This window comes from Myotis daubentonii, chromosome 12, assembly GCF_963259705.1.
Source record: "Myotis daubentonii chromosome 12, mMyoDau2.1, whole genome shotgun sequence".
NCBI classification, from domain to species: Eukaryota; Metazoa; Chordata; class Mammalia; order Chiroptera; family Vespertilionidae; genus Myotis; species Myotis daubentonii.
In genome coordinates this window covers 19,274,581-19,301,728 of record NC_081851.1, presented here as the reverse complement: position 1 = coordinate 19,301,728, position 27,148 = coordinate 19,274,581, and the positions used below count along the sequence as shown (strand labels likewise).

The following is a 27,148-nucleotide window of genomic DNA, read 5'->3' as shown; positions in this document are numbered from 1 at the left end:
GGACACAAGATTTTTCCTTTTGTGATGAAGATATCTAATGAAAAAAAGAGGAGGCATCTGCAATACTTTCAACAATAAAGATAAATTTAAAAAGTTAAACTCCAGACAGAGTATTTTTATTAGTAGCTCTCCTCAGCCAGTGTCAGCAAGTGCTGGGGAGAAACTGCTTTCTTACTACTTCAGCACAGGATTCCTAAGCACTTCACAATTCAAGCTCTGAAAATCTCGTCTTCTTCCTCATTTCCCCTTTCATTGTTTATGAACATGTCTACCAGAGGGCTCTTGGATGATAAAAACCATTTTGGTTACCAGCTCACCACAATATATAGTATTTCCCTCCATTTGTCATTTTCAAGATATTATAAGTCCTGCAGGGTTGGTCCTAACGAACTCTGGGGGCTCTGGGTGTAGATATTAGGAACCACTCTGGAAAGCAACCGCATCTCCATCCAACACAGACAACAGAACTAGATAAGCTATAGCGGTGGCAAATGTCCTATACTTGGAAGTCACTAGGGATGTGGGTGGGGTTTGGGAAAATATCTGAAGAAGCCACAACCAGCCACACTCACTGTGGAAGAGACAAGGAACCAGTGAGGAGAGATTTCAAATTTAAAAACAATTACTACTAAAAGATTGGATAAGAGTTAGATTAAAAAAAATTTCCCACTGGCAGGTATGCTCAGTGGTTAGAACATCAGCCCACACACCAAAGGGTTCCGGGTTCGATTCCTGGTCAGGGGTACCTGCCTGGGCTGCGGATTCATTCTCTGTCCCCTGGTCAGGGGCGTGTGCGGGAGGCAGTTGGTTGATGTGAGAGAGACACATTGATATTTCTCTCTGTCTCTCCCCCATTCCCTTCTACTCTCTATGAAAAGCAATGGAAAAAACATTCTCTGGTGAGAATTAACAAAGAAAACAAAATAAAAATAAAGTTGCTTTTAATCATGATTCTCTATTACCCTTCTCTTAGACTTCAATTTCCAGACTACCATCACCAAAAACTTATTATCAAAAAATAGGTAATAAAAATAAAAATAAAAGTATAAACTGTGTTTTTAAAAATTTATATTGGACTAGAAAGAGATTATATGCAAGAAAAGTAGAAGCCTTGTATAGTGGAAAACTCTTCTTAAATTAAATGCAGAGCTGCCTAAATTGTAATACCAGAGAAGCCATAATTGTAATGGTTCCAAAAATCCAGTATCTAGACTACTGACATTCAAAATTTAGGCCACAGCAAGATGCATTAAAATACCCCTCTTCAACACATCTTTAAAACCCCATTATTTTAAAGTCTTGAAAACGGAGATTTTAAGCTAAGCATTAATTTCTACCAAAATCACCATCAGAGACTCACCTGCAAAGGCTCACTGTGAGGGTTGTGTATGTTTATTATAGGTGAGAAACTGCTATTCACAGGGACTCTAGCCCCAAGGAATGGCCTCAATCGATAAGGATTTGGAACTCCAACTCCAAATACCTGTTTCAAAGTAGGAAAAAAAGCAGTATGAGTTGCTTGTATAACTAACATTTTTATAGGTCATGATTGATTGATCTAGGGAAAACTGGTGAGTCTAACACAGATGAGAAAAGTTTCAACTCCCTTTAAAAGGAGCACACATGTGGTTTCTATATCTGATTTGGCTACATATTTGATTTACTACAAATACAAGCATTTGGAATAATTTATATGATATACTGGAAATAAAATGATAGCAGTCCTTCATGAAGTTGTGGGATAGACAAGAAAATAAGGGCCTCAAAAGATTTCCCTACTCCAACCCTTAAAAGATGAATCTAGGGCCCAGACAATCTCTCAAATACCAAGCCCAGCCCTAGGTCATGCCCACATGGGAGGTCCTGGGTTGACTAATCAGTGTTAGCCAGTCATTCAAATGGCAAATATTTACAAAGTGCCTACAATGTGTTAGACACAAACAAACACAGTAGTGAATAACTGAATAGTGAACAAGACAGATAATGCACCTGCTCTCATGAAACGTACATTCTAGACTGCGTGAGAATGCATAACAATAGAAGGTTTAAAAAATGGGAAATGTTGCCGAAACCGGTTTGGCTCAGTGGATAGAGCGTCGGCCTGCAGACTGAAAGGTCCCAGGTTCGATTCCGGTCAAGGGCATGTACCTGGGTTGCGGGCACATCCCCAGTAGGAGATGTGCAAGAGGCAGCTAATCGATGTTTCTCTCTCATCGATGTTTCTAACTCTCTATATCTCTCTCCCTTCCTCTCTGTAAAAAATCAATAAAATATATATTTTTAAAAAAAGGGAAATGTGATATAGAACAACTGGCTAAAGGAAGGAGGGACTTCTTCTACAGAGGGTGGTCAGGGTAGTCTTCTCAGGGGTGGGGTGGGGTGTATGTGACATAAGTTGTCATCTGAAAGATGATAAAAGCCAGCACTGGGAGTGGATTCAGGCAAGGGGAAGTGTACAGGCAAAGGCTTGAGGCAGGAAAGGGCTTGGCTTGTTTGAAGATCAGGAAGAAAAAGAGAAGTATGGTAAAATGGGATGAGGTAGGAGATCTATATAGGAATCAGGTTCTTAGATCCTTGTAGGTCTTGGTCAGAAGTTTACACTCTGCTCTAAAAGCAATGGGAAAACCTAAGGATGTACATGGAAAGTCAACTAGATCTGATTTATGTTAAAAAAAAAAAGACCACTCTGACTACAGGGATTGGGGCGGAATGGAAGGCCAGTTAGAAGCTACTGCGTAATAGAGTGAGAGGTAATGACAGCTTGAAACAGGGATAGGGAACATCTGGCCTGTGGGCTCTATAAGGTCTGGCCCTGCCAAAGCATTAGGGGTGAGCTAATTAAATGTCTGACCAAATACAGCAGGCTAATTTTTAAGTTGATAATTTTGTATGGCCCGCGAATGATGTTATAAATATCCAAATGGCCCTTGGCAGAAAAAAGGTTCCCCACCCCTGGCTTAGAAGATGGCAGTGAATAGGAGAGAGACAGACAGAATCGATAGATATTTAGAAGGAAGACTGAGGCAAAGAAAGACAGTTGGCCACTGAGGCTCATCTTGAGAACAACCTGATCATGACACTCAAGTAGTCCAGACTGGCCATGACACCTAGGTCACTTGGGGTGCCTCTGCAGGACAAAGGTCTTCATATTCTAATGACAGTCTTTTTATTTACTCCACAGGTGCATGTTAACACATTGCAGACGAATCACGAGAATTCTCATGTTTTCTGTTCTAAGGCTTGTGGCCAGTCATGAGAATTCTTTAACCCTTTGAGTGCCAACCAAATATCCTAGGAACTATGCTAAAATTGCCAAGGCATTTTTGCTGATTTTACAGCAGTTTAGGAAAAAAATTATGAATCGCAAGTAAATGAAGTTACATATTCAAAAACTTAAGGAAACCTTTACTACACTGACATATTTAGCAATATAATCACTAATAAAAGCAGACTTAGAACTGGACGCCATTTTGAAGCTTAGATAGCACTCCTGGCACTTTTGGCGAAAGACAGGAGGAGTGCAATCGCGCTCCCCGGCACTCTAGGGGTTAAAAAGGTATTAGCTTGAAAGAACATGTATAAATAACTTCAAAATGCACTGGGTAATTTAATTTTAAAGCGTGCCTTTAACATTTATGTAAAACGTTTTTTGTACTCGTTCAATAGAAACTTATCTGGCCACTGGGTAAAGCTAGCAATAAAACTACTGGTCCACAATGTGTTAATATGAGTGTCATCTATAAAGCACCATGGTTATTTATCTATACAAGCCTTTAAAAGTTTATTGACTGCCTACTAAACAACCATTAAAGACTTCTTTTCATTAAATAAGTACAATATATGCTTATGACTGAATGGAATGCTTACTTTGATACTAGTTTTCAAAATAAATCAAGTGCTCTGGGCACTGGAGAAGAAATGTTCAAAAATAAAATCACAAAAACTGTAAAGTAAAACAATGAAACAATTGAGTTCCATGGCAATATCACAGTGGCTAAGAGACTGGTCTTCAGAGTTACAAAGTCATGGGTTGAATTTCTGCTCAACAATCTACTAATAGCATAATCTGGGCAAATTAAAAAACCTTTATACATTTCAGCTTCCTTATCTAAAAAATTGAGAATAACAGTATCTATAACACAGGCAGAAGTGTATGTAAAGTATGAGGAATTCTTAAAAATCTTGATAAACTTGATTACAAAAATCTTGATTCAAAAAACGGTATTTTTTAATAACCTGAATAACTGTACATAAAAAATAAGCTTATTAAAAAAATGTAAAACTACACATTTACTAAGAAAAGCAGGCATGTATGTTTTAATCTTGAAACTATTATTGAGTATGTTTCACAAGTATGCAAAAAGTAAAAAGAATTTAGTGTGAAAATATTTTTATGATTCTTTTGTCAATCTTACATTAACACTTTAGCAGTAGCTTTATTCATTTGTTCAATCTAATTTGAACAGGTATATTCACAGACACAACAATAGGTATACAAATGCTTCAAGTCTAAACTCTTACATTTTCTGTTATCCTTAAAAGTAATTGAAGAGAGATTGTATTGTAAAAGCTGGTCATGTTATAGGTCGAAGATGATGACTATATTTTAGAAAACACATGAATGTCTTAATATTGGTTCTTACCTGGTAGGTAAATACCCCATGATTAGATGTATTAATAAATAAAGTATTTTCTACATTTCCTACTACTCTTGCAAGAAAAACTACATCAAATGATGTATTTCCTCCTGGAAGAATTTTCTGTAAAAGAACAGCAATAAATAAATTAGTAACCAAAAAATCAGATCATGCTAATCACAATTAGATAGCTAAAGTTCTCTAAAACAAATATCATAAAACTAGAGGCCCGGTGCATGAAATTCGTGCACGGTGGGGGGGGGGCGGTTCCTCAGCCCGACCAGCACCCTCTCCAATCCGGGAGCCCTCAGGGGATGACCTATTGACTGCATAGGCCCGTTCCCCTTGGTTCTCTGGTGTCTGCGGGGCCTGCTTGGTGCTCCCGGGTCGCTGCGGCGAAGGCCAAGCAGACCCTGCTGTGCACTGTCTGTCGGGCCATTTGGCTGCTCCTGGGTCACCGCGGCAACGGCCAAGCAGGCCCTGCTCTCAGCCACCGCCCCCCCGGGACTGGAGGACTCCAGTGGGGCTGAGAGGACTGGGCGCCACCATCTTGTAGCTATGGGTGCCACCATATTTGTGTTGGAGTGATGGTTAATTTGCATATTACTCTTTTATTAGATAGGATAATTTCCATAAACTCCCCCACCCCCCCAGTTTAAGCTGTAAATTAGCCAAACTATTTTGCAATGGAAAATAATAAAAAAGATGTCTTCAGAATGGAGATTTAGTCACATATCTTTGAAAATACCAGTCTAAAACCCCACACAACAGAAGGTTTCCCTGGATTCTGTTCATTCAGCAATCACGGGGCTGCAATGCAGTGCCTCATCACAGGCTGCTGTTCCTCATCACACAATCAAGCAGGAGTGAGCTGAACCTGAACTTTTTATATACGTTACTCCTAAGAAGCAGCAACCTGTGCTATTCCAAAGAAATAAGCGCAGACCTTAACCCCTTGTCCTCTGCTCCCCATTCACACAAGGCACAAAACATACAGCACCTTCCACTAAGGAAAGAAGATAGGGGGGACAGTATGTGCAAGAATTTACTCTTGTTATCTTGTGCAAATTGAGAATGTCATTGTAGTTAGCAAAAAAAAATTATTACAACAAAACAACAGGGCTGCTTGAGAAGTTCGAGAGACTGCGACTGCAGTTCTGTCTGCAACAAAGCCTTAAAATGCATTATAATGAAGTCATCAACCTTGCTCATTCTGCCTCTACGTCTAGAATTCTAAAATACTCCTCAAATTATAGCTTAAAATATGATATTGAGACTTCTGACTTCACCTTAGCATGTACAAAGCTATGAAGCACATTTCTCCTGCATTATCAATAACCAAAAAATAACCTTTGTGTATCAACTAGCCCAGAATCTAAGGAGAGACAAGCATCTCCAGGGAGAGATGGAATGTGAGTACTGGCTCACACATTGCAGAGAATGGGAAGATGAGGCTTCCACCAAGAGGGTAAAATAAATTCAGCTAGAATGTTTACACACTGCTAAGGGCTGAATTTGGACTAAAATACGAATATAGAACTTTTGGATGCTATAGACACTAAGTGGAGGCCACACCTGAGCCAAAAATCAGTAATAGAAAGTATCTGGTAAATTCCTAAATAATTTGAAATGAAGCCAACACCTTCAAAATAATCCATTGGTCAAAGTAGCAGTCACTACAGAAATTATAAAATATTTTTATTTAATTGAAAATGAAAACACAATGTATCAAAAATTGTTGGCTGCAATGAAAGCAATACTTGGAAGGAAATTTACAGTATTACACACTTGCTAGTACTTAAAAAAACAAAGCCTCAAATCAATAATCCATGTTTCCACCTTACAAAACTAGAAAAAAAACCCTGGCTGGGTAGCTCAGTTAGGTGGAGCATTGTCCAATACACCAAAGGTTGTGGTTTAATCCCTGGTCAGGGTGTGTATAGGAGGCAACCAACTAATGTTTCTTTCTCATACTGATGTTTCTCTCTCCCTTCCTCTTTCTCTGAAAATCAATAAAACATAGACTCAGGTGTGGATTAAAGTAAACAAACATATCCTTTGGTGAGGATTAAAAGAAAAAACTTAGAAAAAGAGCAAATTAAACCCAAAACATCAAAGGGAATAGATAAGAGCAGAAATGAAGTAAACAAACAAAATCAACAGAACAAAAAGCTAATCCTTCAAAAAATTAATAAAACCAATAAAACCCTAGACAGAATGATCAAGAATAAAAAGGAAGACAAAAGTAAAAGAAACTGAAATGTGGACGTTGTATAGTATATCCTTTACGTGTAAAAAGGATGACAAGGGAATACTACAAACAACTCTATGTCCCTAAATTTAATAACTAGAAGAAATGGACACATTGTCTAAAAACCACAATCTGTCCTGGCTGGTGTGGTTCGGTTGGCTGGAGTGGAGCATTGTCCTGTGCATTGGAAGGTCTCAGATTCAATTTCAAGTTGTCGGTTTGATCCCCAGTGGGGCATGTATGGGAGGCAACTGATTAATGTTTCTCTCTCACGTTGATTTTTTTTTTCTCTCTCTCCCTCTCCCTTCCTCTCTCTCTCTCAAATCAATAAAAACATATCGTCAGGTGAGGATTTTTAAAAAATTTAAAAACCACAATCTGACAAAGCTCCCTCAAAATGAAATCGGTAACTATAACAGTCCTACATCCATTAAAGAAATTTAATTTGTAATTAAAAATCTTTCCACAGAACAAATTTCCAAATACAAAAAGAGAGACAAGGATGTAAAGTACAGCATAGGGAATATAGTCAATAATATTATAACTATGTATGGTGTCAAGTGGGTACTAGGCTTACTGGGGTGACTATGTAAGTTATATAAATGTTTAATCACTATGTGTGCACCTGAAACTAATATAATATAGTATGTCAACTGTAATTGAAAAAGTAGAAGTTAAAATAAAAAAACCTTCCCACAAAGAAAAGACCAAGTTCAGATAGTTTCACTGGTAAGAAGAATTTTCTACCAACCATTTAAAGAAACAAATAATACCTATCTATATAAACTTTCAACATACAGAAGAGGAGAGAATATTATCCACCTGATTTTATAAGTCCAGCATTAACCTGGTAGCCACACCAGACAAAGAGTTGGTAAGAAAACTATAAGCTAATATTCCTTATGAACGAACGTAGGCATACAATCATCTACAAAGTACTGGCAAACTACATCTAGCAAATAAATGAAAAAGAAGAATACATTATGACCAAGTAGTTTCTATCTTGACAATGCAATTCTAGTTCAACATTAAAAAATCAAATCAGCCGAAACCGGTTTGGCTCAGTGGATAGAGCGTCGGCTTGCGGACTGAGGGGTCCCGGGTTCGAATCCGGTCAGGGGCATGTGCCTGGGTTGTGGGCACATCCCCAGTGGGAGATGTGCAGGAGGCAGCTGATCGGTGTTTCTCTCTCATCGATGTTTCTAACTCTCTATCTCTCTCCCTTCCTCTCTGTAAAAAATCAATAAAATATAAAAAAAAAAATCAAATCAATGTAACTGATATTATCAATTTACTAAAGAAGAAAAACCATATGGTAATTTCAATAGATACATCCTATATAATAAAAGGGTGATATGCAAATTGACCGAACAGCTGAACGACCGGTTGCTATGACACACTCTGACCACCAGGGGGCAGATGCTCAGCGCAGGAGCTGCCCCCTAGTGGTCAGTGCGCTCCCACTGTGGGAGCGCTGCTCAGCCAGAAGCCCTGAACCAGGCTCATGGCTGGAGAGCTAAGCGGCAGTGGTGGCAGGAGCCTCTCCTGCCTCTGTGGCAGTGCTAAGGAGCAGCGAGCAGAGATGTAAGGAGCAGCTAGCAGGCGGGCAGTAAGGAGCGAGGGCTCCTGGAGTGCGAGAGGGCACAGGCCGGGCTGAGGGACGACACCTCTCCCCACCCCCCAAGTGCACGAATTTTCATGTACTGGGCCTCTAGTTAATACATAATGGGATTAGAACTAGAGTTAAAAATGAGGTCCGTCAGACTCTATTGTGCATATTCTTTTAAACAGTAAGAAATCAGGTGGTCCAATACTTTTATAGTTGAGAAAACCAATTTTATGTTGTTCTTAAAACCAGTTACTATTATTCTTTTAATTCAAAGACACACGTATTATTATCAACAAGTATTGGTTACTGTTTTGCTGCAAACATTGTGCATTAGGTACTGGTTTGAGCAGGATGGGAGTTAATGAGTGCTCAAAAGGAGATGAAGTCACTGCCTGGAGGGCATCAGGGTCTATGACACCTGGAGAGAGAAGTGTGTTTATCAGTAATAAGCCATATATTTATGGACATTCAGTCTCAAACTATCATATTGGTGAAACATATTTTTTCTTTAAATATATTTTATTGATTTTTTACAGAGAGGAAGGGAGAGGGAGAGTTAGAAACATCAATGAGAGAGAAACATCGATCAGCTGCCTCCTGCACACCTCCTACTGGGGATGTGCCTGCAACCAAGGTACATGCCCTTGACTGGAATCAAACCTGGGACCTTTCAGTCTACAGGCCAATGATCTATCCACTAAGCCAAACTGGTTAGGGCAGGTACAATTTATTTGAAAGATTTTTAATTAGCTTGGAAGTAATACCAACATGTTTGTGTATATATGTGATTTCTAGACCTCTAGCTCTAGGGTAAAAGTGGAAAAATACCATTCTCTTTCATATAAGGAGTTATTTTAATTGTGTATTTTTGCCAAAGGGAAAAGCAAATTATGAACACCTTTAAAATATTTTCCTTGAAGTTGGACATGAAAACCAAAATGATAGAAGCTAAATGTCATGAAGAGAAGCTTAAAGTTCAACAGAAACATGATGCTGATGTTCAGAAGGTAGGGTATATACTATTTATTCTTTTATTAATATTGAATATTTGAAATAGTCCAGGTCTTGAGATCCTAATCTGTCCATCCACCCAACCATCCATCATCCATCTACTCACCCGACATCCATCCATCCACTGATATACATACTTATAACAGTCTGTTATAAATATAATTTGATAAATTAACATTCTAGCAAAAGTTGATCTTTAAACTTTATGTAATTCTTATAGGTTACATTACTTAGTGCAACTGTAAATACTAGAGTTTGTTTTGGCCTAATATTTTTTCAACTTTCTGGCAATTAAAATTTCCCTTTTAATTTGAAAAGGAACTCTTGGATTTAGTTCCGTTTGGTATCAACTGCATGCCAGCACTGACAATGCAGGCTTCTTTCTTCATGATTGCATCGATATGTATGCCTTCCCATGTTTCAGTCTGCATTTTCAAATAAAATTAATTTTTCTTCTTAATGGGCACAGCAAAAATCACCAATTTATGGTTATCCTATATGGAATTTGAATCAAAACTATATTTTAGTAATAATCCTTAAAAATTAGTGATATATATCTACACTGATAAAAGAGAAAGATGCAAATTGACTGTACCTTTGCAACGCCCATCAGCCAATCAGGAGTGAGTATGCAAATTAACCAAAGACACCATGTTACTTTACATACACAGGTGCCGAGTGGCCGCTCCGGGCCTCTGGGCAGTGTGGGAAGGCAGAAAGGTGGCTCTGGGCTGGAGCGAAGGCGGTGCTGGCAGCCAGGGGAAGGAAGGCCCATTCTTGCATGAATCTTCGTGCATCGGGCCTCTAGTATATATATATATATATATATATATATAGTGTCCCCTCAAAAATGTATACACATACATTTTTTGATAGCTCAATTGATGTTTATTTCCTTTCCAATTTAACCCATTTGAATTAATAATTATTCAAAGTGTGTACTAGTATACATTTTTGAGACACCCTGTATATCTATAAGTAGATCTATCTATCTGTCTAGATCAGGGGTGGGCAAACTTTTTGACTCGAGGGCCACAATGGGTTCTTAAACTGGACCGGAGGGCCGGAACAAAAGTATGGATGGAGTGTTTGTGTGAACTAATATAAATTCAAAGTAAACATCATTACATAAAAGGGTACGGTCCTTTTTTTTTTTTTTTTTTTTTTTTTTTTTTTTAGTTTTATTCATTTCAAACGGGCCGGATCCGGCCCGCGGGCCGTAGTTTGCCCACAGCTGGTCTAGATAGATAGCTTCAAATAGAAAGTTGGCATTTGCTGTTTCAAAAAAGCAAGCTTATGATTCTGCTTAACAAAACTACATGACAGAAATGAAGGCTGGGAGTTGAAGCTGTAGCATCACATAGCTAAGCTTTCTTAAAAGCCAAAATATGTTAATATTTAGTCAGGTGCACTTTTGGCTCATTTTTCAAAGCAACAGAAGGAAACCACTGATTGAAAATTAGAAAAAGAAAAAATATTTAACCCTTTTCCTCCTCCTTTCTTCTTTCCCATTCAAATTTTAAAGGCAAATATTACTTTCTGCTACTATTGGAATTTTACCCTAGTCCTATATAATAAAAGGTTAATATGCAAATAGACTGACCGGAGGAGCGACCCGTTGCTATGACATGCACAGACCACCAGGGGGCAGATGCTCAATGCAGTATCTGCCCCCTGGTGGTCAGTGCACTCCCACAAGTGGAGTGCCGCTCAGCCAGAGGCCTTGCTCCAGTCATGCTTTTAGTCTTGTAGCTAAGAACTCTGTGGGGAGCGGGCCTAAGCTGGCAGTCAGACATACCCCAAGGGCTCCCGGATTGCGAGGGACGCAGGCCAGGCTGAGGGACACCCCCAAGTGCATGAATTTCATGCACCGGGCCTCTAGTATAACATAATTAGACAAAATTCAATGTCCGTTCATGATTTAAAGATCTAAGTAAAGTAGGTCAATAGAAGGGAACTTCCTCAACCTGTTAAAGGGCATCTAGAACTACCATATTCAATGGTGAATGATTGAATGCATTCTCTCCCAAATCTGGAACAAAGCAACAATATCCTCTCTCATGACAGCTATTCAACATTGTATTGGAAGTACTAGCCAGTGCAATGAGGCAAGAAATAAAGGCATACCCATTTGAAAAAAAGAAAAATGTGTTGTTATTCACAGATAACATAGATTTCTATAGAAAGAATCCCAAAAATATCCTAGAAGATGCTCTTAGAACTAATGAATGAGTTTAACAAAGTTGGAGGAATGTTCAATTGTATTTCCCTATCCCAACAATTAATGCTGGAATTCTAATTTTTAAAAACATATAATCTACTTATATAAAAACCCTGGGTGTAACATCACGGCCAGAAACTCGACCAAGCGGGAGGAAGTCAGTCCTGCAGGGGTTGTCTTGGAAATGGCTGCGCCCTCCCCCCGAGCTGTTTCCTGTAAGGGTGGGGTTTGAGGCAGGAACCCGCCCTCGGAGCATGGAGGCATATCTTTATAAAGTGTGCCGTGCCAGCATGGCCAAGGGTGAACCTGAGTGGGGGCAGCTAAAAGGCTTAGAAAAGACAGACAAGAGAATGAAATCTGGGTCTCGGTGGGATGCTGCTTCTCCGAGACAGTGATCACACCCACAGCCGTGTCTTTACTTTAAAGCAGATGCCACGAGGCAAAGTAAGGGCATGACCAAGATGTTTACAACATTCTCCTGGGTTTCAATCCTACTCAACTACATGCACCTGAACTCTATCAAGCCTACATCACTCAGGCACGTGGGGCCACGTGTATGGACCATAGGTTCAAGCTTACAACTATAGCTTTTGGCTATAATTGTGCTGGGAGGGCCCTGCCCTCCAAGCTGGGACTTGCACGTGGCAATGAGAGGACTGTGCCTTCTCATCAGTCCAAGGCTTGAACCTGACCAAAACACTGTAGCGGCTCCCCACAATAAAGTTTTAATACATTATATTAGAGGTTGTGTTGGTACTGTTTTACCCACGGCGTCTACAGGAATTGCTGCAAATTTATTTCTCGATGGAAGAACCTTTCATTCCCAATATAAATGTCCAATTCCATTAAATGAAACTTCAATTTCTAGACTCGATATAAACAGTGAAGGTGCTAAAATTATTAAAAAGGCCCAACTTCTCATTACTGATGAATGCAACATGGCATCCAGTCATGCCAGTCATGCTATAAACGCCATAGACAGATTACTAAGAGAAATTATGAATTTGAATGTTGTATTTGGTGGGAAAGTTCTCCTGCTTGGAGAGGATTTTCGACAATGTCTCAGTATTGGACTGCATGCTATGTGATTGGCCATAGTACAAACGAGTTTAAAGTACTGTAATGTTTGGGGATGTTTCAGAAAGTTGTCACTTAAACAAATATGAGATCAGAGGAATCTGCTTATAGTGAATGGTTAGTAAAACTTGGAGATGGCAAACTTGATAGCAGTTTTCATTTAGGAATGGATATTATTGAAATCCCCTGTGAAATGATTTGTAATGGATCTATTATTGAAGCTACCTTTGGAAATAGTATATGTATAGATAATATTAAAAATATATCTAAACATGAAATTCTTTGTCCAAAAAAATGAGCATGTTCAAAAATTAAATGAAGAAAATTTGGATATACTCGATGGAGATTTTCACACATATTTGAGTGATGATTCCATTGATTCAATAGATGATGCTGAAAAGGAAAATTTTACCATCGAATTTCTTAATATTATTACTCCTTCGGGAATGCTGTGTCATAAATTAAAATTGAAAGTGGTGCAATTATCATGCTATTGAGAAATCTTAATAGTAAATGGGGTCTTTGTAATGGTACCAGATTTATTATCAAAAGATTACGACCTAACATTATCAAAGCTGAAGTATTAACAGAATCTGCAGAGGGAGAGCTCGCTGTTCTGATTCCAAGAATTGATTTATCCCCATCTGACACTGGCCTCCCATTTAACACACTGTATGCGGGAAATGTATTTATACGTTTTACATATGAACATATGAACACATAACTGTTCCCACACCATTGGTTGAAAAACCTGCCTTCTTCCCACTGATGCTCCTTTGTTTTAGAGATCCTGGTTGGTATAACTGATCATTTGGGCTACTTGTTTTTTCTCTTCCTGTACTTTAAATTCCCTCTTATGGTATTTTAAATTCACCAATAAAGATGAGCCCACAAAACCATGGGCCCCCACTCTCAACCCCAATAAAAGCAAAACACCAGGCTCCTGTTGCTCTCTCCTAGGTAGTTTCTTGTATGCTCCTAGGGCCTGACAGAAATAAACTCATTTCTAAGAATCACAGGGTGGTCCAGTCATAACACTGGTGTAGAAAGAGGAGATGTCTATGGGAAACTCACCTGGGCCAATAGCCCTGAGAAAGCAGAAAATGGTAACGCACTGCGCTATGATTTTCTGACAATGTCACTATGTGATAGGAAGTTTTTAGCTCCAATACAATCTTATGGGACCATCTTTGTATATGTGGTCCATCATTGAACAAAATGTAGTTAGTTATGAATGTTATGAGGTACACTGACTGTACACTAAAATGGATGAATTTTACTGAAAATATACTGTAATAAAAAAATATACTTTTTCAGATTTACTCAAAACCGTTTTTTAGACAACCCTCCCCCCATTGTAAAATATGCAATTTACAAGGGTCTTAATTTTCATGTTCCCTGGAGCAAGAAAAATAATTGAATGTTTGGGTTTAAATCTTGGTAGGCAACAATAAACTAAACTCTACTTGACAACAAAATCACTAAACAAAGTGAATAATACTATCATTGAGTTTGTTTGGAACCACAACAGACCCCAAATATCCAAAGTAATCAAGAGAAAGAAGAACAAAGCTTTTCAAACTATGCTCCAAGGCTATAGTAATTAAAACTATGGTACTGGCATAAAAATAGACATATAGACCAATGAAACAGAATAGACCAATGAAACAAATAAACCCCTGCATACATGGTCAACTTATATTTGACAAAGGAGGCAAGACCATTCCACAGGGAGAGGATAGTCTCTTTAACAAATGGTGTTGGAAAATCTGGTTGACTGCGTGCCAAAAGTAAAACTGCAACCCTATCTTACACCACTCACCAAAATGGAAAAAAATTTGGACTTAAATGTAAGATCTGATACTGTAAAACTCCCAGAACAAAACATAGGGGAAGAAGCTTCTTGACATTAGTGCTGGAAAGAATTTTTTGTATCTGACACCAAAAGAACAATCAACAAAAGCAAAACCCAACAAGTAGCAATCTTCATCCTCACCCAAGAATATCTTTTATTGATTTTAGAGAGAGGAGGAGGGAGGAGAGGGAGGAAGGGAGGGAGAGAGAAGGGGGGGTGGGGAGAGGAAAGAGAAACATGGAGAGGTTGCCTCCCACACACACACTGGACCAGGAATTGAACCTGCTATGTAGGTATGTGCTCTGACTGGGAATCAAACCTGCTACCTTTTGGCGCACAGGATGACATTCCACCTAACTGAGCCACCCAGCCAGGGCAATCTTAGCAATGTGTGTTGTGGGGGTTTTTTGTATGTCTCCTAGGGCAAAAACAACAAAAGTAAAAATAAACAAACTGGATAACATCAAACTAAAAGGCTTTTGCAATGTGAAGGAAACTATTAACAAAACGAAAGGGCGACCAACTGAATGGAAAAAGATATTTGCAAATAAGATATCTGTAAGAGGTTCATATCCAAAATATATCAAGAACTCCTACAACTCAACAACAAAAAAGACACCAAAAACTCCAAACTACCCAATTAAAAAATGGACAAAGGACATGAACAGACATTTCTCCAAAGAAGACATGCAGGTGGCCAACAGACACATAAAAAGATGTTCCACATCACTAACCATTAAGGAAATGCAAATCAAAACCACAATGAAATATTACCTCGCACCTATCAGAATGGCAATCACTAATAAATCAACAAACAACTGTGTTGGCAAAGATGTGGAGGAAAGAGAACCCTCATGCACTGTTGGTAGGATTGCTTACTGGTGCAGCCACTATGAAAAGCAATAGGAAGATTGATCAAAATATTAAAAATAAAATTACGGTCAGACCAGTGGGGCTCAGTGGTTGAGCATTGTCTACCTGTGAACCAGAAGGTCACGATTCAATTCCCAGTCAGAGCACATGCCCGGGTTGAGGGGCATGCAGGAGGCAGCCGATCGAAGGAGGCAGCTGATCGATGATTCTCTCTCTTTCCCTTCTTGTCTGAAATCAATAAAAATATTTAAATAATAAAAATAAAATAACTCTATGACCGAGCAATCCCACTTCTGGGTGTTTTTCTGTTTTTGTTTTTTTTTGTGTGTTTTTTTAAACAGTTGGCCAGAGTTAGAGCTCTGTTCTTTATTTTTTTTAATATATTTTATTGATTTTTTACAGAGAGGAAGGAAGAGAGATAGAGAGTTAGAAACATCGATGAGAGAGAAACATGGATCAGCTGCCTCCTGCACACCTCCCACTGAAGATGTGCCCGCAACCCAGGCACATGCCCCTGACCGGAATCGAACCTGGGACCTTTCAGTCCGCAGGCCGACGCTCTATCCACTGAGCCAAACCAGCTTCGGCGTGGGTGTTTTTCTGAAGAAAATGAAAACATTAATTAAAAAAGATACACGTACCCTATGTTCCTTGCAGCATTATTTACAATAGTGAAGACATGGCAGCAACCTAGGTGTCCACCGTTAGATGAATGAATAAAGAAGATATACATAGCCCTGGCTGATGTGATTCGGGAGGTTGAGTGCCATCCTGTGCATCAAAAGGTTGATGGTTCGATTCCCGGTCAGGGCACATGCCCAGGTGGCAGGTACAATTCCTAGTCAGGGTATATGGGAGGCAACCAATGATGTTTCTCTCTGTCTCTGTCTCTCTCTGTCTCTGTCTCTCTCTCTAACCCCCGCTCCAAAAAAAATTTAAAAAATATGCTTAAAAATTCTAGACATTTCAAACTCAATAAAAATCTGCTATAAATAAGAAAGACTTACCCTATTTTGAAAAAATGATGCATGAAAATGTGATGTTGTAGCAGATATTGATATTAAAGTAATAGTTTCTTCAGAACTAGGATTATGTAAGTAAACTTTTTCCATTTTTGGCATTCCAACTGGCCTGTACAAAACAAAGAAAAAGAAAAGAAAATTACTGTCACAAATGCTTCAAAGATCATTTCTAGCTGTTGAGTTAATTTCTAGTTGTTAAAAAAATCAAACATTAAAGAGAGTATAAGGGGGGTAAATGGTGATGGAAGGAGACTTGACTTGGGGTGATGAACACACAATACAATATACAGATAATGCATTCATTATAGAATTGTTCACTTGAAACCTATATAATTTTATTAAGCAATATCACCCCAATAAATTCAATAAAAAGAAAAAATCAAACATTAAAGTTATTAGGCAAATACATTTATAAACGTTTAAAACAATTTATTAAATTAATTTATATTTAAAGTTACACATAAAGATGCACTTAGCCATTCAACAAATATTTGAGTGTCAATTATATGACACATATTGAGCCAGGTGCTGGAAAATAATGAAGCAAGTCTCCACTTGGATGAAGCTTGCAGTGTTGTAAGGAAGCAGGCAGGAAACAAAATAGTCAGATCCTTTTATCTCTTTCTGTAAAACCACTCTGCCTTCGTACTAATTTGAATTGTGTCCTCTTCTTGCCTAATTCCACTGATACATGCTCTTCAATTTAGGAGGAGAAATTGGCAGTTATGTGAGAAGATCTGCCTTATGAGTTAGGGGCTATTATCATCCTCACTTTACAGATGGGGATACTGAGGCACATGAAATTTAATTAATTTGTCCAAAGTCATATCCAGCTTTAGCTCATGTTCTAACACACTGTCTCCTCTCGAGGGATAAATATAACGCACACTCAGTGGTCTATGTGTGGAACTGGGGCTCCACCTTGGGGATCATCTCCCTTCTTAAATTCACAAGTGATAAAGACCAAGGCCTGGCCTTCTCTCCTTCCTCAATATGCATTATAAGACAGGAGCTCCTAAGTTCACACCAAAAAATAACAGGATCTGTGAAGAAAACAATCCATTAAAAAACATACTATGCCATCATAGGCTGTAATGTTACCCATTTGCTTCTGAACCGATGAGAGATTACACTTTTCCACCTTAGTAACATTAGGCTTGGCCTTATGGCTTGCTTTAGCCACTGTAATGTGAGCAAAAGTGACATCCATTATTAAGTTTTAAGAGCCTTCTTGCTTCTTTTCTCTCTGCCAAGAAAGTGGCATTTCCCAGAGAGGAGTGCTCTTTCAGTCTAAATCCCAGTGAGATTTTGGGTTTAGTTGTGGTCAGAGCATCATCTAATAAAGGCTGAATAATGCAGACCAGAAGCTAGAAAAATTGAACCAAGAATTAAAAATAAGAATAAGGTAATATACTTGAGGAGATATGGCAAGATATTAGGAAAAAGCAAGAAATCATAGAAAACGAAAGAAAATCTTAGTATAAAAATATGACATATAAAGGCAACAGATAGGACAGATATGTAAAAATCTATTAATGAGTCAGAAAAGCAGATTGACAATTTACTTCAGTATTCATCAAGAAAGAATATTATTTACATATTTAAAATATTTTAGGACAGAGCTATAAAATCAAAAAGAAAAGGGGGATATGTAGGCCATAACTAGAAGTGTTAATATTTGAAAACTGAAATGTAGAACTATTTGAAGAATATGAACAAAAATAATGAGCCAAACCCAAAATTTTTAAAAAGCTGAAATAATTCTTGATTGTAAGGCTTTATGAAGTGTCAATATCATGTAAACATCAAATCTAATTCACCAGCACTTTACTCATTTTCTTCTACAGCTTCAACAGACTCATCAATCCCAGGATCATGGGCACTGTCTTGGATTATTTTAAACGTTTTTCTCTTCTAGACTAGAGTAACAATATTTTCTTTCCATATTACCCCCAAAAGTCAGGTTCATAGGCTTAAGGTCCACAAACTATGTAAATAAGAACTTACCACTGTCTTTTGTAAACATTTAATGCATTTTTTTAAGGTTTTCATAACAGTTTGCCCTGCTGTTTATTTTTCCATCAGTTTGAGAATTTATAATGCTGACATAAAGTTTTGCTGTTGTTAAGGTTAAATGTTTTCTAGTGCTTTTAAGGCCCAAACCAAGTCCTACCAGTCTTCTGAGAACTTATCACTGCAGATGCTACCACCTCTTGCAAAAGTGGGAGCAGATGATTGGCTGCATTTGCTGTCACTGGAAGGCTGTGCCCAGACTGCCCGTGCAAGGTGGGATCCCACAGGAGACATTCTCTGCTCTACCCAGAGAAGCAACATCTAGATTAGTACTTGATTGAATACAACGGGGAGAAGATGTATGTGCATCTCACAGGCCAGGAATTTGGGGACTGTCTTAGAATTCTGCCTGTCATAAGCAGCAGATATGACTACTTGCTTTGATAGGTAGATTTAAAAATACAACAAAGATTTTCAAGTGCCTGCCAGAGTTTGTCCAACAGCATCCCATGGCCTATAGCCCAGCCAACATGAGGGCCAATATCGTTCAGCCATTAGGAAAAAGCCCAAAAGTGGAACCAGGCCTTGGGTCCTGAGGGACAGAGGGAATCCAGAGGAAAATTTATGAGCTCCTCCAATCAGGAGCTCCCAATGTGTGAAATCCCTCCTGCTTGGGGTGCAGCCTTTCTCAGGAGCTGGATCCCTCACCCAACAGACTCATCAATCCCAGGATCATAACACAATTATGGAAGTGGGTACAGATCCAGCTGGGACTTCAAATCATGGCCATGATGCTGTAGGAAGAAGCTATATAAAGACAGTATGGAAGATAGATTCTTCCTCCTCAAGCTTTATATAGACAAGTAGAATAACAGTATACAGAAATAAAAATGTCCTCCCTACATCCTGAAAGTTTACCGATTATGTGCTCTCTTCAACAAATGTGCTCTTTTACAACTCAAATGTCCTGTAGGCTAACTGACAACTAGTCATTCATCTCCCTAAGAATTCGTACTAAATGTTTTTCCTCCTGCGACCTCTATGCAATCAACCTTAGTTAAGATAAAAAAGACAGGACAATCCTTCAAGAAGACAGATGAAAGATGGCCCCCTGCAGGAGAAAACTTTGGGGTTAGGAAACAAGTCTGGAGGCTCTAGGAGCCTCAGAATGCTTGATTTGCACAAGGCCATGGAGGCTGCCCTGCCCTTTCTAAGTGACCAGAGGAAAGGCCCTGGGCCCCACCCTACAAAAATTAACCCTTACTCAGATGAGAAGGGTCATCGACTTCTGTTGTTCAAAGAAGTTGGAGTAACAAGAACAGAGGGAAGGTCTCAGGAAGAGTGTCAGCAGGCGCCCTGCAGTTCTGGGCAGTCCACACCCTGGGCCAGACCTACTTAAAGACCTCCTATGAACAGCTTTTCCTGCCAAGCTCTCTTCCCAGTTCCCTTGGTGATATGAGCAGAATCCACAATAAAGTGGGAGACTGAAGAGAGAGAAAGGTCACATTACACCATGGAAAACATTGGTCAAGTGCCAATTAATACATGCACTATAATTAAGTAGTGCATTAGCTCTCTGCTACATAAGAAGTTACCACAAACTTAGAAGCTTAAAGTGATACCTATTTCTTATCTTATAATTCTGTAAGGCAAAAGTCCAGCATGCATAAAAGAGCACACCTTGTTTATCTGCTCAAGGCCTCACTCATCAAAGCTCAAAGTCCTCTTCTAAGCTCATTCAGGTTGTTGACAAGATTTAGGATGCTCTCAGTCTCCTGCCATATGGCCCCCTCCCTTTCCAAAACCAGCACAAAGAAAATCCCTTGCGGAAAACACCTCTCACGCTTCAAGTTTCCAACATTTCTGTCTCTGTCTGCGACAGCCAGGGCTCAGGTTATCAGGTCAGGCCCCCAGATCACCTCCCTATCTTAAAGGTTAAGTGACTTTGGACCTTAATAATATTATCAAATCAATTACAGCAACATCGAAATTAGTGTTTGATTGAATACAATTGGGAGAAGATGGAGACCATCTTAGAATTCTGCCTCTCACAAGCAGCATATGTGTGACTGCTTGGCTAGACAGGTAGATTTAAAAATAAAACAAAGATTTTCAAGTGTCTACCGGTGCTTGTCCTATTTCCATTATGAGCTGCTTCAAAGACAGAAGTTGGGCCAAAGGGGATAGTGTGAACTATTTATAGATAAACCAAGCTGAATCAAATATGCAGCTATTCCCTGAATGCAGAGCTAGCTACTAACTATTCATATTTTAGAAGAGTCTAAGGCTCCAAAGAATTAGGAAGCAGCAGCTATGAATTAGAAACTAGCTTGGAAAGCAAGTTGCAATTCTGTGGTCAATGGCAAGTTTCCTATGCCCCAGAAAGAGGACATGCAATGCCAGGAAACAGCTGAAAAGATGGCTGCGCAACTGCCTTGAGACAATTCTTATGAATGACAGTGACACAGCACTCTTACTAACACAACTTTTGGCAGGAAATTGCACCAAATCAGTATGTACTACTTTGTACCACTCAACTACCACACACCCGACCATCTTCTCAAACACATTTTAGACTGAGGGTTTAGCTAGGGTATTGGTGGAAAAGCTAGAAATGAAAAAGCTAAAGGCAGTGCCTTTAGAAGAAGGGCCTGCTTGATTTTCTTGGAATACCAAAAAGTGCTAAGGGAGAAATGCCTTTCATAAACGGAATTTAACTCGACAATAAAGACCTCCCTTTTTAGCAAGTCTATTCAATCTGCATAAGTCTCCATTTTAAGCCTTAGATTTGAAATCAAGATTTTCTGCTTTTAATTATGATATAAACCAAAAGAACTCAGTAAACCAAGTTTCCATCCAAAACATATTTTAGTCTACAATAAATGTTTGAAAGAAAGAGCTATGGAAAAAGAGAATATTTAACAGCACTGGCGTAAATAACTGAAGGGGGGGTCAGGAGGAAGGTAAGAGGTCGTGATGCCCAGATTATTCCAGCCAAGTGTTAAAGAAAGGAGGAGAAGGGTGGAGGGAAAGAAAAGAAGGCAGAGGAAAAAGGGACAAGAAGAACTAAAGAATAAATTTAAACAAAATGGATGAAGACAGTCAATCATTTTTTTACAAAAATTAGTTTAATTTACTGTGAAAGAAGTTGGAGAGAGCAGTGAGAGAAGCCAATACAGGGGCTCTAGAAAGTGGCCAGGGAACTAGAGCTGCTTCCTGGCTAAAGAGCCTGAAGCCCTCTTGGAGGCCCTGCATGGCAACCAGATGCTACCTGGAGTGTTAAATTCCATCTCACGTAAAGTTCTTCCAGACACTGCAAAGGGCATCTTAAATTAAGAGTGACTTCTGGCCCTGGCCGGTGTGGCTCAGTTTGATTCCCCGTTAGGGCACATGCCCAGTTTGTGGGCACGATCCCCTGCAGGCAGCATGCAGGAGGCAGGGGACTGAAGTTATGCTCTCACATTGTTGTTTCTCTCTTCTCTCTCTAAAAATTAATGAACTATTCTTTTTTTTAAAAGAGTGACTCTGGTTTAGCAAAAATGACAAGCAGTGGGAAAAGGTTCACAGAATACTTAAGACAAAACTTCAGTGCATCAGTCAAGGTAGTGAGCAACGACAACTGCACTTAAAATTTTTGGAAAAAATATTACGAAGTGTTCTGTTTAGGATACTTCCGAAGTTCTAAAATTACTGCTATACATATCAAGCCAATGAAATATTTATAGCATGGCATTAAATCAGTAAATTGCTGGACCAAAAAGAAAAGGTATAGCAAATATTTAGTGTAGTCCAGCAAAAACACTTGAAAATGTGAAATTAATTTAACCGAAGCAAAATAAATCAGCAGGCAATCTTGTTGGATTTAATGTATTGTATATAAGTGTTAAATGTGAAATATGTGCCAGAGGTACAAAGATAAACAACATGTATTTACTCAGTAGCCTGGCCTGGTAAGGAAGGCAGATACCAAAACAATCAGGGCGATCACCAGTGCACTGACAGAAGCTAGTAGATGTCATGAGTAATGAAGACTCTAACTCAACGGTTCTCAACCTGTGGGTCGAGACCCCTTTGGCGGTCGAATGACCCTTTCACAGGGGTCGCCTAAGACCAGCCTGCATATCAGATATTTACATTATGATTCTTAACAGTCGCAACATGACAGTTATGAAGTAGCAACGAAAATAATTTTATGGTTGGGTCACAACATGAGGAACTGTATTTAAAGGGCCGGAAGGTTGAGAACCACTGCTCTAACTCCATGTTTGATTATTGACAGTTTCAAGCCCCAAATGTCCCTTCACCTTATGTTCCACACCTGAGCAAGCCAGTAAGAAAGCCTGCATACTCTCCCTCTTGGGTCTAGTGAAAAGTTCAAACCATGCAAGTCCACCACACACTCAAAGCCAAGTCAGTCTCCTTTCTCCGCTCTCAAGCCATTTTTCAGACCTGCTTGGGAACTCACGCAGCTCTCCCCAGAAAGCCTCATTCATTATGTTAAACCTTTTCATACTCTCTTGGTGTGCGTGCATGTGATGTCATCAGTCTTGACATCTGGAGCTAATTTTGGGTGGGGATCCATCCCAGCTCTGTGAGGGAACACAACCCGTGGAGCAGAGAGAAAGCAGTTTCTACCTCCGCCAGAGAAGATGGGGAAGGCCTGCTTCACAGAGGACAGCCATCCTCCATAGCAGTGAAGGTCATTAGGGATTTAATAGGCCAAGGAGTCGTAACTGACTGCAAATGGCTTGAGCAGTTGCCCACACCGTATGGTTTCTCTTCTCTGGGTGAAACATAGGGACAACACCTGGAAGACATGTCAACTACCAAACTGACTGGTGGGGTAGACATCTGATCTAAGTCAAGGTGATCACTGCACTACGCTGAGATTTTTCAAACTAAGAAAAAAAAGCTCTTCTTCCCAGATGGAGGGAGGCTACAGAATGGGCGTCTGCAGAGCAGTCAGTGAATCTGTTGTTGTAGGAAAGAAATATTGGTAATGGGAAGAAGCCAATGCAGAGAGGCAGAAATAAGCAGCACAGAGGAGCCCTGGAGCCGAGGGATAATGTGGGTCCTTGTCCCCAGGTCCCAGCTACATCTCTGACCTTCCTTAGACATATTCCTGTCCTCAGAGTTCCTTGCAATGTATGCTCATTTTTGCCTCAACTAGTTTCAGTGAGATTTCTATCCCTTAGAACCAACTATAGCACTGACCAAAGCAGAGGAATTAAAGGCACTGTGTAATGACTGCTAATTGTCTTATAATACCAGCAATGGCACTGCAGTTATGGAGAATGTCCTTATATATGCAAATGTCTGCTGAAGAACACAGGAATGAAATGTCATTATGTCTGCCACTTTCAAATGATTCAAAATCAACAAAAGTGAGGTAAAATGTGGCAGAAATGTTCATTATTGAATTTGGGCTAACAGTACATTCATCATCTGTTCTTTACACTTTTGTGACTATATAAAAGCTTCCATAAACATTATTTTTATACTAGGGGCCCGGTGCACGAAATTCATGCACTGGGTGTGTGTGTGTGGGGGGGGAGTGACCCCCAGCCCAGCCTGCCCCCTCTCATATACTGGGATCCCTTAGGCGTTGACCCCCATCACCCTCCAATCGCAGGATCGGCCCCTTGCCCAGGCCTGACGCCTCTGACAGAGGCGTCAGGCCTGGGCAGGGGACCCTCATTTCCCCCCATCACTGGTTCTGCCCCCAGCCCAGGCCTGATGTCTCTGGCCCAGCCATCAGGCCTGGGCAGGGGACCCCCAGACCCCTCCGATTGCTGGCTCTGCCCCTTGCCCAGGCCTGATGCCTCAGCCAGAGGTGTAGACCCCCATCACCCTCCGATCACCTGATCGGCCCCTTGCCCAGGCCTGACGCCTCCGCCAGAGGTGTCAGGCTTGGACAGGGGACCCCCATCTCCCCCTGATCACTGGCTCTGGCCCCCGCCCAGGCCTGAGGCCTCTGGCCCAGGAATCATGCCTGAGCAGGGGACCCCCATCTCCCTCTGATCGCTTGCTCGATGCCTCGGCCAGAGGAGTTGACCCTCATCACCCTCCGATCACCAATCACCAGATCGGCCCCTTGACCAGGCCTGAGGCCTCCGGCAGAGGTGTCAGGCCTGGGCAGGGGACCCCCAGCTCCCCGCGGTTGCAGGCTCCGCCCCTGCCCAGGCCTAACGCCTCTGGCTGAGGCGTCCGGCCCGGGCAGCGGGGACCTGCAGCTGCAGCGGCCCCGCGATCGTGGGCTCCGCTTTAGGCCCAGGCAGGGGACCCCTAGCTCCCGGGACTGCCAGCTTTGACCGTGCCCAGCTCCCATCGCTGGCTCCACCCCTACTTCCTGCTATCACTGGCCAGGGCGGCAAAGGCGCCTGATTCTCCGATCATGGCTGGGGGGCAGGGCAAAGGCGGCCCCAGGGCCGCCTTTGCCCTGCCCCCCAGCTCTTAGCTCCCCCCTGGGTTTCTGATCACTGTCAGTGGCAGGGGGCTTCTTCCTGCTTTCCCTTTCGCCTCCCTGCATTGTGCCTACATATGCAAATTAACCGCCATCTTGTTGGCAGTTAACTGCCAATCATAGTTGGCAGTTAATTTGCATATAGCCCTGATTAGCCAATGAAAAGGGTATCGTCGTACGCCAATTACCATTTTTCTCTTTTATTAGTGTTGATGGAAACTCCTAAAGTATGTATAACCTACTTTTAGGGTGGAATGGCATATAAGAAAGATAAAGGACAGATCTGATGTTAAGACATTTAATATTTATCCTGAAGACATTAGAAAACCATTAAAGGATTTTTTGGGGAGGAGGAGTACAGAAAATGACATGATCTGATTTTGATAGTACAGAGATTTCTCTGTTGGTAGTATACATCATAAACTGGAACATGGCAGGCATGTGGTCACAGTCTAGGTAAGAAATGACAAAGGCGTGATTTAAGAGAAGAAGAGTGGGCAATGAAGGTGAGAGAGGAGCAGACATGAAAAACCAACAGGATTCTGGTAAGTATTTGGTGGGAAAAGGGATGGGGCACTCTGAGGGAAAGGAGGAACCAGGAAGCCTCGACTCAGGCTTTGCTGGCTGGTTGGCCCCATTCATAGAGATTGGAAACCCAGAAGCAAGAGCAGGACACACTGAGGCTGAGGTGTTGTTGAGGACGAAGGTGAGTGATGGTGGGCAAAGAGGGCAGTACAGACTGGGAAAGCATCGGCAGAGAACAAAGGTTCGAAAGAGATCACCAGGTAAGAAGTGTGGAGGAAACAGAAGCAGCCAGTTAGGGACAGATGGAAGAACTGAATCCTGAAAGCGACTAAGAAAATAGAGCCTTAGACACAGGAGGAAAACACAGAGAGTGGTTCACAAGGGTAGAGGCGGAGAAGAGTTGAGAGGGAAGAATAGGTCAGCAATGCCATGTACTCCACAATAGAGCAAGAAAGCAAGAATAGTAAGTGCTACCTAACTAAAAGACCTGAAGTCAGGCAGTTCCGGGGTTGATTAATTCAGCAGTTTGACAATATGGTCAAGGGCACAAGTTCTTTCCATTTTTCTCCTCTGTCAGACAAACTTTGCTGACTTTGTCCTCAGGCTAGCACTTCTGACTGATTACAAGAGAGTTGCCATGGCACCTCAGGAATCACATGCAGACAATACTCAGCAAGGAAGAGTGGTATTTCTTTATTGTATCTATCTCCCCTTTAGAGTGAAAAAAAATTCTTCCCCAGAAATCCATTAGTAGACCAGACCTCATTATGTTGGGTAAAATCGAGTCACATCCATCCCTGAATTAATCACAAATAAGAATGGGATTATTACAGCTGACGTAGATTAATCAGGATTTACTACTGAGCTAGGAAGAGGGTCACTTATCTTAAGGGCTGGATAACTGGGGAAAAAAACAAAACGGAAAATAAACTGGCAATGTATGAACAAAAATGCAGGGTGGGGTGGATGGTGACTAACCTGGCATGGAGATATAAAGATGGGCCATTCTATACTAAGGTATCCTAATATAATTCTTTTTCCACTTAATATTCATTTAAGAAAGAGCAGGGATTCTTTCAGGCAAAAACAGAAAAGTAGTCCATGAAGGAAAAACTTTCAATCAACTAAGTTTTATGTTTCTGAGGGTGAAAAACAAACATATTTAAAAAGAGGATATGTGTTAAAACACATCTCTGATTTCCTTTAGCAATCAGTTACTTTCTGACTCAATGATAATGTACTTTTTGCAAAACAATTCATTTTGTTTGTTCTAAACTACTTTCAAGTTTCATAAAAATGAACCTTAACTCTACGATTGCCAGACAAAAAAAAAATTTAAAAATAAAAGTGCCAGGCAAATTCTTTCATTCACATCTCCTCTGATTTTCTATAGTCAAAAGTTCTAAATTTAGGAAACTGTTTATATTCATGTGGTGGTTTTATAACAAGGATTTATGAAAATTCAGTTTCTCCATTTTGGGGGGCTTAACGTGTTAATAACATGCTATACTTTCCGTCCGTCAGACAAAACAGACAGGGCTTTTGTGTGACCATTTTCATTTGTTTCCAGGAAGTTTTTGATTTCTTTCTT

General features: G+C 40.3%; 1 protein-coding gene across 2 annotated transcripts in view; it reads right to left on the bottom strand.

Moving 5' to 3' along the window:
* Positions 1-27,148, bottom strand: part of TMEM131 (transmembrane protein 131) — a 194,646-nt gene that overhangs the window by 90,971 nt on the left and 76,527 nt on the right. Inside the window, exons 5-7 of one of the 2 annotated variants that reach the window (XM_059659035.1) lie at positions 16,542-16,665; positions 4,644-4,760; positions 1,361-1,483 (exon numbers count right to left, since the gene is read on the bottom strand). In XM_059659035.1, coding sequence (XP_059515018.1) covers positions 1,361-1,483; positions 4,644-4,760; positions 16,542-16,665 — 364 coding nt within the window. The remainder of the gene's footprint in view (positions 1-1,360; positions 1,484-4,643; positions 4,761-16,541; positions 16,666-27,148) is intronic. The other variant, XM_059659036.1, reaches the window with a different exon arrangement.